We start from the raw sequence: 13675 nt of genomic DNA, 5'->3' as shown, positions 1-13675 counted from the left end.
CTTTTATGTAAAGATAGATTAAAAATAAATAACCTTCAAAATGGAAAATAGCGCGCCCGGCAAAATATTCTTTTTAAAAAAGGTGTACTCTAGCGCTAGAAAATTACCGCAAAAAGAAAAAAAATTAACGTGACCAACTATTTGTTTGCTAAGTTTGCTAAACGTGCGAAATAATTAATAAATAAAAAAATCTACGAACATTCAAACTGTGACAAAATTACACGCCCTGAAGAAAGCAAAAAATTAAACATATTGCATTTTTCGTTAGTATTAATTTTTATTTATTCGGTAGGAACTAATATCTCAATTCTCTTTACTCCCTGACAAGGTACCTAATCTTGCGATAAAAAAAATATATATTTAACTTGATTAGTTTCATTTTTTACAACTTGTTTAAGCAGAAATATTTAATAAGAATACATTAGATCTTTCAACTGAAAATATATATATAATATAAAAATACATTCTTGAACTCTATTAACAATATATCGAATTATGGTTACACAACAGAAAGAGAAATATACCTTTCCTTATAATTCCGCGTTTACAATTCTTAATAATTTCTACTGGGCGGATCACGTTCTCTAGTAAGCAAACAACAAAAAGTAAAAGAACTATGGTTACGCCCTTTTGGGCGTTTTGAACATCAACCACACTAGGAAAGGCGTATATCGTTCCTTGTCTAACAAACATGTCTGAACAATTTTAAAACAGATTTAAAAAACTCATGGTTTTAACAACAGACATGGATTAGAATACAACCATTCACTGGGTATTTTCTTCACAGCAATTGGAAGACGAATAATGAACTTTTTACGCGACTAAAAAAAATAATAGTAAATAAGGTTTTGCTTTGATAAAAGGGCCGTAATGCTCCCGATAATATAGATTCCGTCAATTAAAATTACCTTGTCAGTATAAACGGGGCAATCGTAAACTAGTTTATCACTTCGTTTATTGACAGGCCAGATGTACACGAGCGGCATTTTCTGTATATCTTCAACGGTGTTTCTGCGTAGAAAGATGTCGAGAAAGCGTAAAAAAGAAAATTGTACGAAAAATTATCTGTCAACATTATGGATTCTCTTAAAAAGAGTTTAACCACCTTATTACTAAACAAAAATCTGGAGAAAAAAATCTAAAAATTGTTTTGGTAAAAAGTGACCAAAGTTATATTTTTGCAAAAGTTTCCCCCAAAGAGTAATTTCTTCAAAGTATTTTATTCCCTGACAAATTATTTTTCCCCAAGCTTCTGAAAATTGACAAAAAAATTCTTATGTTTTACCTGTATTCATCCAAAATATATGCAGAGTCCTGAGTGACGATCGAAGCACCTTGCAGGTAAAGGCTGTCTGTCGCCATAACAACAGTGGAAGGTTCAACATATTCTAAACTGATAGGCTGCGCACCATTTGGATGAGCAAGACAACAATCCAAAAATATCTAGACAGGAAAATTTTTAAAATCGATAAATCATTCGTCCAAATGGTTTCTCAAAGAAAAAGAGAAAACCCAAACCTCATTCGCAGACGATAATTCGGTCGCTTTTATGTGCTTCATTAATGTAAATATTAAATTTGCATCTGAGAGACAGCTAAAATTTATCGGTTTTATTTTGTATATGTTTTGCTTGGTCGTGAAATAAGCTTTGATATTGCTGCAAACTTCCGAGAGATGAGATGAAGTGAGAGCCAGCTCTGCAAAAACAAAATGGTTACTTATTGAACAAACACATACACAATACAGGTATAAGCAGTTGAAGTCTGTTTAAGCACGAAGGGTATATCACGAAATAAGGCTGAAAGCAGTCTTTTGCGTATTACGTCACCCTGTCCTCTAACACTAGCGCAGGGTAAAAATAAAGTTACTTTATAATCGCAATTTAAGATTAACGGATCTGTGAGACTCTTCATTCCTACCTTGTAGCCAATCACTTATTGGGTAATCATTTTTTTCAATATCACTGCGTATCCACTGCGGAGGAACATGTTTATTCGATAATGCTTTAGCTTCTTTGCGATATACATCGGGAATAGCAACCACACCTCCGCAGATGTTATTTTCCAGTGAAAACAAACATTTGCGAATCATCAAGAGGTTTTCATTAAAGATTTGACACTCCTAGAAAAATATATTGTTTATTATTAATTACGGCTATCATTATTAATCTCCTTTGAGAAATTGAAAGACATCGACACATACCTTGGCAAAAATCACCGAAATAAGTTTAATCTGGCCATCTTCAGGGTCAGGTTTCTTCAACTCAATCAATTTCGGCATGTGTTCCATACATATTCTGATGTTTTCATGTAACAATGTCACGTTAAGTTCATATGGTTCAATATTTTGTTTGTTTTCGTTACTAATAGCACGCATCACATTTTGTGCTTTTCTCAGAAAGTTTGCCGATCTAAAACACATGACGAAATCAAAAAATGAGGAAAAAAATTATCAATGACGAAAAACCGTTGGATATAAAGAAAATACCAACAGGCTTACAAACAAAAAAATCACATAAAAAAACATGAACAAACAGCAGTAACACCGCCACCGCCACCACCCACTGCCGCCCACCACCCCCACCACCAGCAAAATACGAAAGACTAACCTTTTTGTGTTTACACCTCTTAAATAAGCAGACTTTGTACCAGAATATTCACGACTTTTTTTCATACTATCAAACTTATCTTTTATCCACTGTGCATAGTTCTCTGTCGCAACATTAGCAGGAGGAACAGGAATGGACACGTCACCGACACATATGACAGATTTGTGAGAGATTGTTGGTTTGTATACAATATCCATAGCGACGAGTTTTAAACTGTTGGAAGAAATTGTTGTTGCCACATAAATATTCTAAAAAAATGAAGATTAACAGATAAAAATGAAGATTAAAAATGAAGATTAACGGATAAAAATGAAGATTAAAAATGAAGATTAACGGATAAAAATGAAGATTAACGGATAAAAATAAAGATTAACGAATAAAAATGAAGATTAACGGATACTGCCAATTTCTCTTTGCGATGTGTTTCCCTTTGGCTTGCGCCTTGAAGACGTTTTGTTTTTTGATACTTTTAATTCGCTATTGATTAGCTTATAACATTTTGATTGGCAGGTTCTTACACGTGTAACATACCTCACATATCATTCGTAGAATGTCATGCACCAAAACATTGTCAATTTTCTTCGTTTCTGTTTCAGTAAGAATGAACTGGATTGCATCTCGTAGCACTTGATCGCAGGTGATGATAGCACAGGTGTCGTAATACGATTTGATGTAGGCATGAAAAACACATATGCAGAAGATCAAAGTTCTCATTTGGAGAGATTTATTTTGAAGTATTGACGAAACACCATTTCTTATCACCTGGATAATATTGCAATTCTTTAAAGTGTGATTATAATGAAAAATGTAAATCATTAGGAAGTTACTGTGTTACCTGTAAAGAGTGAAAAACGTTATTCTGCAAGATCAAACTCCACGTGAGATCATCGTCCGTGCTTTTATTCAAAATGGCGGATAATGACAGGACATGACAAAAACGCAGATTCGGCTCGTCCAAATTCTCGCAATTATCAGTCACAAAGAAAACACGCCAAGAAGAAGCTTAAACATGAAATATCGAGATATTAGGTACTGGCCTTAAAAAAGAAGTATCCCTTATTGTTCTTGCACTGATTTATGGGAAAAGGGTCGTATTAAGGACATCATAATTATTTTCTACCACAGGAACAAAACATACAAATTCGGCATCTTTTGATTTTGAAATTGCAAAAAAGAAGTTACTACAATTTTCACTTACTCTATAAGCATTTATCTATTTTTATGACTATTTTCATTGCTAAATATTTTTTTGTCATTCATTCTTTTTTTCGTTTTTCACATATAACTTGCATAATGTAGTTTATTGAAAAGAATGATAAGGTAGCAAACATTTCTCATATGCCAGATCCATTTTGTTTTAAAAAGAGACATTTTTTTTAACATTTCTCTTTTCATGTTTGTTCTGTACAAAAAAAATATCATTAATTTATTTTATGAAAACATTCAATTTTTAATTTATCTAGCCTCAAAATAGGTTTTTGATATGCCTAATGTTTAAGGAATCTCAGCATGTTTATAAAATAGGACATTAATGTCCCCTCAGAACTGAAAAAAGAAGGATAGCTATATAGTCGTCGTATTTCTCTGTACATTTCAGTACGCACATGAATTAGTTATAAGGCTTTTAATAAAAAAAATATAAAAAATCACATACATTGCTGTTGCATTTGAAGCCGCATCAAACGTTTGCAGATTTTCTGTACTACTTCTCTAGTAGCTAAATGCATATTTTCGATGATGAGGTGTTCATCGTTTTGAACAATGGAGGTTAAAACATCATCTATTACTTCATCGAACTCTGAACTCACTCGAACACAATGAACCTGGACGCTTTGACCCTAGTTAATGTTAAGTGTACATAATTAGCATAATTGCCATGATTTTAGTGCCCTCAATAATTTTGAGCATAAATTGTTTTTTTTTTTCTATTTATTGAGAGTTCCATTAGCCCGATGTCCAAAATAGTAAAAAAAAAAAATATTAAAAACAAAACAATTGTGACAATTTCGTATTGTAAATGATTTATTCCAGGTGGACCATTAGGGTTATCATCAATTGCAAATTGGCGCGAACATAAATTATTGTGGCATAAATTACTGCGAACATAAATTATTGTGGCATAAATTACTGCGAAAATAAATTATTGTAGCATAAATTACTGCAAACATATATTATTGTGGCATAAATTACTGCGAACATAAATTATTGTAACATAAATTACTGCAAACATATATTATTGTGGCATAAATTGCTGCAAACATAAATTATTGTAGCATAAATTACTGCGAACATAAATCATTGCGGTTTTGCATGAAATCGCAATATCATTTTATTAAAAAAAAATAACGTTTCCAAGGTCATTTTTTTCGATGTAAACCCGCACCTATTAATACGGTAAAAATTCCATACAAAAAATCCAGGGGTGGTCATAATTATTGAAGAAAAAAAAAAGTCCAAAAAAGTTAATAAAATCGCAAAAATTTATGTCGCAAAAATCAAATTTCTGTTCACTTTCAAATCCCGATAGTTTTTCCCCGCAAAAGTTTTTGTCCTTAAGTTAGGTTAAAAAACGTTTGTCACAAGTGCAAGAAGTTCAAGCACCATTTAAATAAGGCTAATATAGGGAAACTCAAGGAGCATCTATATTATTCCGTGTAAAAAAAAACTCCTCTATAAGTAAAAATAAGAATGGTACGAAAAAATACTAACTTTTGAAAACTTTTTTATAACATCTACTGCACAAGCATGATTTGTGTCTTGCAATACCAACACAGGTCTACAACCCTCCAAAGACTTCAATATCTCACTGACGTCATCATTTTGCATCGACAAGACTTCACTACAACATTCTGAGACAAACGACTTCAAGGCATAATACAAACGATCAGGACGTAAGGCCTTCACAATCAAAAAGCGTAGATGTTGCGGATCTGAAGATGCTGCACCAGTTGGTTGCGGTGGTAATGATTTCTCAGGTAACGGTTTGTCGTACCAGTACTTCAGAAGGCTTGGTTGCGTCTCCAGAACGCTTTTCACCTTCTCAAGTGCTGGGTACTCTTGCACCATGTTCAAGAAATGGTTGAAACGATCCTGAGGTAACCAATCAGGTTTGATAATGTCTTCGTTATGTTTCGTTCGATTAATTTTCACATCTAAAGAACATGCAATGAGAAGTACAGACGATCTTCAGCAAAAAGCAAAACCGTAGTTTCTCTATAAGTGCCCTCTTCTAATAAACGCCCCTTTCAAATCCAGACAGAACTTTCCATTTTTTTCTAATACAAATTTTTTAACTAGTCTAAATCTTGTAATTCTTAAATATGCCTCCGGCGCTTATTAGAGAAAATACAGTATCTCCAATATGCAGTTTTCAATGACTGCTAAAACTAACAAGATTTAGATAATTAATGAAAAAATAAAAAAGGAAAGAATACTCGATCGATTTGCAGCTTCTTGCGCAGCGGAAGCAAGATAAAATAACCATTAAAGAGAACCAAATGAATAAAATTAACAAAAATAATAATAATGGAAAAACATGAATTGATAAAATTTTGCCAATAGATAAAAAAGCCTAGACAAAGTTTGATGAGGAAATTAGAGAAAGCAAACAAACGAACGAACGAACGAACGAACGAACGAACGAACGAACGAACGAACGAACGAACGAACGAACGAACGAACGAGCAAACGAACAAGCAAAGAAGAATAACACAACACGACATAAAAACAAACGAACAAAAAAACAAAACAAACGATAAAGACTTACCTTCAAACAAAATTCGAATAAATTCAGAATCCATTTCAGCGCTGTCATATAATTCATTACACAGCATGTACACCAGTGAAAATACTTCATAATCAATTGGTGACAATGACCTGCAATGATTCAAAAAATGTAAATATTACTAGAAACAGGAGAGTGGTACGACAATCAACCGTTTCATTAACGTACGTGCTTGATTTAGCAGCCTCTCTTAATGAAGAAAAAACTGTTCACATTGCGCAACACTTCCACCACAATGCGTCACCTATTACATCCCTGCTCCAATATACTTTCTTTAATATTAAATCAACTTTCATATTAAATAGAGATTTTGCACAAGACAGAAACATTGTATACCTTTTCATTAATCTGAGAAACATACGATAAAAGGTCTTCATTGCAGTGGTAACTTCTTCTTCAGTGATGTCATGTAAAGGTGGTTGTACTGAAAAAAATATACACAGATCAAACTCGTTCAAACAGCTTATTAAGAGCGATTATACGAAAGAGACTAACAGATTGAGGACTGCGCGAAGTAGGCGATATCAGTAAAAACTAAGTTGTTTAAGAGACAGAAGTAATAATGCAAGCTTTGTTAGTCATGCAGATCAACTGAGTTTAAAATGTTCATTCAGAGGGAGTATGCGAATGAGACAATGTTATATCTGCAAAAATCAGTTGTTTTAGAGTATGCAGTAATACCATATGCCACGTTTGCTATTGGCAAAGCAATAACTCTTAAATGATTTTTTAAAGCAATTTTGAAACACAAATGTAGAAAAATAATGTTTTACCAAATTATTGACCCCCGCACTCACAGCCGCCATCCCTGTGAGGTGCTACTTCAATGTCAAACGCTTTCAAACATTTGTGCATGTGTAAAAATCTGCTTTTTTTACTTAATGGTTCGATGTTAGAATTTTGTGTAAATTTAATTTCGCAATTTAATATTAAAAAAGCGAAATCACGAACTTTACTGTGCGCGAAAGATTTTGACAATAAATACAGAGTGGTAGACTTACCATCTTTCATTTCTTCTATTCTAATCATAACAGAATCATTGGGCTGATAGATTCTCTCTTCACGTGAAATTCTTTCATAATACTTTCGAAAGAAGTGATTAAACATCTTGAAAAAGTGTTCGCAAGAGAAACGATAGTGGGGTTGTACTGCCTTCATATTATGCATGATTTTAAAAAGTACGGTGCATTGTTTTGTTGTGTGATCGTTGATTTTAAAATACTGTATCAACTGAATGAACTGGTTGTCAACCTCTTGTAATTTAGCGGAATACTAAACAGAGAATGTAATGTCAGATCTTATCATCAAGAGAAAAAAACCTTAAAAGAAATAAAAAAATTCGTCAGTAGCACAAAATTTGGTCGCTTTAGACGCTGACGAAATGAGTAGTAGAGGGGACAAAACTTCTTTTTTATCGGTTAATAAAAGCTGAATAAAAGACCTTTTTCTGAGTTTATTATGATCGCAAATAGCAGGGAAGAAACAGTTAGTATTAAATATAATCGGTAACGAAGTCGGTCGAAAAATATTAGTAAAAAAGTCGGTTAAGAAAAAATCGGTAAAAGAGTCGGTCAGGAAAACGTTTACAAAGTCGGTTAGAATAATCGGCAACACATTCGGCGAACAAATGGGTCACAAAGTTTTGGAAGTTCTTATCTATAAGATATTGAAGAATACTCTTTAAGACGAATTAACTGGACAAATTTACTAGCATGGCTCATTTGTGAATATTGCAACGTAAGTTTTTGGCGCCAAAACAGTAAGCGGTTAAAGGTAGGCTATCTGTCCACGGTTTAACAGTTATGTACACAGATGTTTTGAAAGTACATAACATTAGAAGACAGAACTAGTAAACCAAATTTGAAATTAATAACAGGAAAATTACTACTGTAAAAACAAGATAACAGCTGGCTTAATCTATCTTAGCGTTGCTCTCCTAACTTTGAATCATCAGTAGAATTATGTTCACGTGTTTACATAGTCATAATATCCCCACACACTCCTACAATGGTGCAGGAGTGTGCAAGAAAAAATTACCGTTTTTCTTTGTTTTGATAGCTCATCTAAACTTGAATTGCTGGTCCACAGTTGTTGCAAATCTGTTTCTCCTTTGATCACTTTTAACATTGCTTCATCAATGTGATGTATACGTTTCATACATACACAAGCGTTATAATAAAGCTCTTGTTTACACGAAATCAACTCTGGACGCAAGAAGGAGTAAGTTCTCCATTTCAATTCGTTCTGCACACTATCTTGATTTGGTGCAAAGTTAACACAAGTACATAATGACGCAAACTCAACAGGAATATTTGGAGATGATAAACGTGAGATTAAAATTAATTTAAAGTTTGGATGCTGTTCAAGTCGATGTCCGTTGAACTTGACACTGTTTTTACCTTCAAAGACAAAAAAAGTAACAACAATAAGCCGGAACTTTAATCGACCTACCTGGATTTAAAACATCAGAAAAAAAATAATCCAATCCTCAGAAAAGTTCGAGAATCCGTATTCTTGAACCGTTTTGACTCAATTTGACCAAGCAATTTGCCATTATTGGGCCGGAAAAAAATTCTCCATTTAAAGGTCAATTAATTGTTATTTTTTTATCTTGGTGTCAGAAAAAACTAATGATTCAATTCTGATAAAAACTGGTAACGGTTGGACGGTCGCACGGACATAGGTTATTTCATTGTCCAAAATAATAAAAACAGAAGAAAAAAATAAAATAAAAATTAAAAGACTAACGTAAAAGTAAATTATCTTTGTAAGTAAACTGAAACTTATCTTTCATTGTTCTTAGATTTGGCCGATAAAGACAGCAAGAGAAGTGGCAATCATTTTTCACTTCAACAGACATAAACAAACAAAAATCAACAACAAAACAGACTCATATCATGATACTTTCACAATTATTTATTTGTTGTTAAATTTGATTCAGATAACTATGCTAGTTTTAGCTAGTCGGATTTCGTTAGCTAATTGGTAATTACAGTCCAGGGAGGTCTGTTTTAAATATAGCACTGTGTTCAAACTTGGAAGATAGAAGGTTTAACGCAACCTAAGTTGTGGAAACTAATGTTTTTATTCTTGCACATGTGAACATGGTTTTATTTTGCAAACTTTCACAATAAACAAAAGAGCAACCCACTCACAGTAGAGAACCTTACCGTTCTGAATCTCACAAAGTGAGTATATCAAAGAGTGAAACAAATGATCTATTCTGTCATCTAGATTTCTGATCACCAGCAACGAGCCTGAGTGTACAGCTTTCTCAATGCTTTGAATAAACGTGTTGTCTCTAAAAAAAACATAATTTCGTCATGTGTTCTCTAATGCAACGTAAATTAGACAGTCAGCTTTAATGTAGTAAGGGTGATAAAAACGCGGTAAAGGTCGCCATGCTGTATTTAAGTTAAAAAAATTAATAACTATTAATTTTCTATGCGGCTGTTAAGGAGATTTGAGAGGTTTTTTTACCTGTTAACCGCATAGAGTTGATACTTTAAACAAACGTTTTAAGCCGATGTGGTGAAATTCAATGGTTAAATTTTCTAGATACTGCAAATTTAGAAGAAAGAATTTAGTGTAAAGTTACCAGCTATTTTTCAAAATGATGTTTTTACTTCAGTTCCATTGACTTTTTTTGCATTAAACCCGTTTATAAGGAACCGAGTACTAAAACTAAATCTTTAAAACTTCTAGAAACAAGGGCAGCTTATACTCAAAAAATAAGAAATCTTACACGAGTTTACAGATAACGTTAATTAAAATCTCTTCTGTAGATGTAGTTGACCAGTAAATAATAGGATACGCACAAATTTCAATTTAAAAACGGTGACACTTATTAATACTTAATTATGATAAAATACCTCTTCATTCTTAAGCAACCACATAAAATCTTTAGAACGGATATCAAGATTTATAAAAGGGTCACACTGGAATTGTAATAACCGTTGACCATCGCCTCAAAAACTAATTTCATGACCTGAAAATATATCTTTATTCTCTAAGCGAAAAAAATACCTTTGCTGCATATCCAATTCCACAACATCTTGTGTCTCATGTTTAATATGTGAAATCAATCCACTAAAACGATTTAAGGGGTCGGTGACAAGCAACGCCTGTTGAATTGGAGACTTTATCATAGCCAAATTCTCAATGTCATCCACGTTCAAGTTCATTGTTAACCAATGACGAGAGAGTTCTTCTCCAATCAAATATCTGACCAATACGAACAAGTGATTTTGATACGAGTCATGCGCAGAAGAGTCGCTACTTTCTTCCTTTTCTGTATTACTTCCAAACGAAGACACAACCAGTAAAAAAGATATGTCGCTTTTAGAGCCCCTAAAAGCATTCATGCCTTGCTCAGCCAAACATTTAGGCCATACATTCATCAGCATATGTTTACGAAAGCTGAGTTTGTACGGAGGCATGTAAACACTGAACGCAGCAGCCAGAACGACGTTGCTTGGTAACAAGACTTCTTCGTTTTCAATGCAGGCGAGAAGAGATTCCCAGTTGGCTATCAAATCCTTAACAACCTGAGAAAATAAAAAACATATATAAGTAAGAGAGAATTCACGTGACTGCGGTTTAGTGACAACTTAGAAACTCCAGACTATGCACATGTGTATCATTACTACTTTATCTCAACAAAGAGACTAACCAGCTGAAATTGTACTGCTTTCTCTAACAATTCCGTCAAGTTCTCCACATTGTCACGTTGTTTGCATTTCTCAACTGAAGCTTCTTCGTACTTCGCAGCCAGTGTTTTCAAACGTTTGTTTAAATCCTAACATTAGAAGAGAGTTCGTTAATATGCGACTTATGGATGGGTTGTTCTTATTGGATGACATCTTTGAAATTTATTGTGTATTTTTGGCAAACTAAACATATATTCACAAAACTGCTACTACATGTTCTTTTTTAAGAAACACGAGTTTAAGAAACAAGAGGCTTAAAGAAATATGGTAGGCTAAAAATATAAGGTACTTAATGCTCAGAGCAAAAATAAGATTCAAAATAAAGTGTAATTAACTTTTTTTTATCGATATCACATCAATTCTCTTTTAATTTTGCGAGCATGAAGATCGTACAAGGCGTGATTTTTGGAGCTGATGTTATAAAAATAATTTTCGTTTGGTAATATTTTCATCACGTTATGGGTACTTTCCACTTTTATATATATTTCACACAATTGTACAACATTTGTTCAAGATATTGTACAGATGTAACCACGACGTACAATATTATTGTGACTTCAAAGCACATTATTTAATCAAATTAATTTGATTTGAAGAAACTGGTGGCAGATTCTTATTAAATCCATTTTACAGCATTCAATGCACGCCTTTTCTTTTATAAGAACATACTTTATAAGAATATCCGTCTATTGTTTATTGGTCAGAATTTTGATATTCTCTTAAAAAAGCGTGTTCACGTACTTTTTTAAAAAAAAACTTGTTTATTAGGAACTAGAATAAAATAAGAAACTTTTATTCCTGGATTTCTTAGGCTTCAATTAATTACGAAACTAATAAAAGCAATTTCCATGAAATATTAAATTAATTAGTGATTAAATAACGTAGAGGGAAATCGATGCCAATCTCATTCGATATATGTAAAGATGAAACTTTCAGTACTAAAATTGCCAAAAAATTAGAAAGAAACTACCAGTGCTAGAGAATTCAATGGTTTCTTTAAAAAGAACACGGGTACGTCTTTTTTTCTGTGAAGTTATAAGCACTATAAAAACTAACGTGCGAACAATTTATATCCTTCTTGTAAAATGTACAATATTGTAGCTGTGGAAACTAGCTTATATTTATTACGAAATAATGATACGTAATTATGTTTACCAATAATTACACAGTTCATTTTACGGCCGCGTGGCCCAACGGATAAGGCGTCCGACTTCGAATCGGAAGATTGTGGGTTCGAGTCCCATCGTGGTCAAGTTTTTTTTGTTTTTTTTTTAGATACGGATCCAAAAGCATAAGGGATTTGTATGTTCAGATTTTACTTCGAAAGATTCGATTGGCAGGAAAGTAAAAGCAGTTCATAGCGGTGGAATATTTCACTGTTTATTTGTCGCGTTCAGGACTTCACCACTTGCTGATTTTTGCTCGAATAAGCTACCAAACAAAAATATGTGTGCTCCCACATGCACACGCCCTAATATTCCTGAGGTGTATAAACACACATTAAGGGGGGTAAAAAAATTTCACCTGCCTTTGTACTGTACTTATTAAAAGCCGGCCTAAGTCAGTACTATCCCTGTGACGTCATTTTAAAAGAAATATACGGTCAAATCGACATAGGTAAACATACATACATCCGTGCGAAACAAAGACCAAAATGTTTTGAACTAAATTAAGAGACATATCTTACTTTTCGTTTTTCTTCCATAGTTGATATTTTCATCTTTACTTCCGCTAATCGTTCTGCAGTTTCGATGACTTTCGCATGAAGAGGTTTGACGCGCGACTGCATGATGTAATTATACCTAAAATAAAGTTTAAAACTGAAACCTAAAAAAAAAGTACAGCTAAAAGAAAGACACCCGGTAGGTCTCAAAATATTCATTTATGACACCGCCCTCTCTTTTTACTTCTCAATTTTTTAAAGGTTTATAATTGTCCTTCCCTGTCGCAATATGTCAATGCAACTTGTTTAATAGCTACACGACCGGAACAATTAGAGACTGAACATAAACAATACAAAGTGCGCCGGATTAGGATGAAACCGGAGACCTTGCAATAATAAACAGATTACGCCATTACCAGCCAGTTATTACAAAAGGGCCAGACATAGACCTAGTATTGTGATAGTTCCATAGTTCTCGCATAGTTCTTGCTGTTGTTCAGAAATTAAAAATACCCTTTCCTCGTCACATTTAAAGCAAATAGTTCACACATTTCAAAGTTTTATATTAAATTTACCTCACGACACCATGTACGTAAGACACAAGCGAACCAACGACTGAATTGTGTGTTTTATTTTCCAAATAACCAGAAGCAAAGTGAGGTCTGTTGATATATGTTCGTAGTACTTCTAACGTCGATTCAGGAAGCTCGCTTTCATCAAACACAGAGATTTCTTCTTTAAAGCTACATTTAGATAGAAGGGTGAAATATAAAAATCCATTTTATAATCATTTGATTAAAGGTCCACTCTTTTAAACCCTGCCCGCATTACTAACAAGAGCCCTTAATAAAAATAATTTTATTTTTATTACTTTTATATTTGATGAACGTGGATTTTTGGCGTGAAATAAT

General features: G+C 33.3%; 1 protein-coding gene and 1 non-coding gene across 4 annotated transcripts in view; one reads left to right on the top strand and one right to left on the bottom strand.

Moving 5' to 3' along the window:
- Positions 1-394: 394 nt before the first annotated feature.
- The window catches only part of LOC130636487 (uncharacterized), a 64708-nt gene continuing 51427 nt past the window's right edge, over positions 395-13675 (bottom strand). For 2 of the 3 annotated variants that reach the window (XM_057446223.1, XM_057446225.1), the window contains 20 exons: positions 13340-13507; positions 12789-12903; positions 11065-11190; positions 10419-10939; positions 9548-9693; positions 8430-8791; positions 7394-7664; positions 6729-6816; positions 6375-6484; positions 5318-5760; positions 4263-4446; positions 3444-3610; positions 3140-3370; positions 2609-2856; positions 2203-2410; positions 1920-2121; positions 1519-1697; positions 1286-1443; positions 909-1011; positions 395-821 (listed from right to left, as the gene is read on the bottom strand). In XM_057446223.1, the coding sequence (XP_057302206.1) occupies positions 726-821; positions 909-1011; positions 1286-1443; positions 1519-1697; positions 1920-2121; positions 2203-2410; positions 2609-2856; positions 3140-3370; positions 3444-3610; positions 4263-4446; positions 5318-5760; positions 6375-6484; positions 6729-6816; positions 7394-7664; positions 8430-8791; positions 9548-9693; positions 10419-10939; positions 11065-11190; positions 12789-12903; positions 13340-13507 (4126 nt within the window). In that variant the 3' untranslated portion in view covers positions 395-725. The remainder of the gene's footprint in view (positions 822-908; positions 1012-1285; positions 1444-1518; positions 1698-1919; positions 2122-2202; positions 2411-2608; positions 2857-3139; positions 3371-3443; positions 3611-4262; positions 4447-5317; positions 5761-6374; positions 6485-6728; positions 6817-7393; positions 7665-8429; positions 8792-9547; positions 9694-10418; positions 10940-11064; positions 11191-12788; positions 12904-13339; positions 13508-13675) is intronic. The other variant, XM_057446224.1, reaches the window with a different exon arrangement.
- Trnar-ucg (transfer RNA arginine (anticodon UCG)) lies at positions 12281-12353 on the top strand. The gene has a single exon. It is a non-coding gene; the product is annotated as a tRNA-Arg (tRNA).

Source organism: Hydractinia symbiolongicarpus, chromosome 3 (assembly GCF_029227915.1).
Source record: "Hydractinia symbiolongicarpus strain clone_291-10 chromosome 3, HSymV2.1, whole genome shotgun sequence".
NCBI classification, from domain to species: domain Eukaryota; kingdom Metazoa; phylum Cnidaria; class Hydrozoa; order Anthoathecata; family Hydractiniidae; genus Hydractinia; species Hydractinia symbiolongicarpus.
This window is presented reverse-complemented; position numbering and strand designations above follow the sequence as displayed.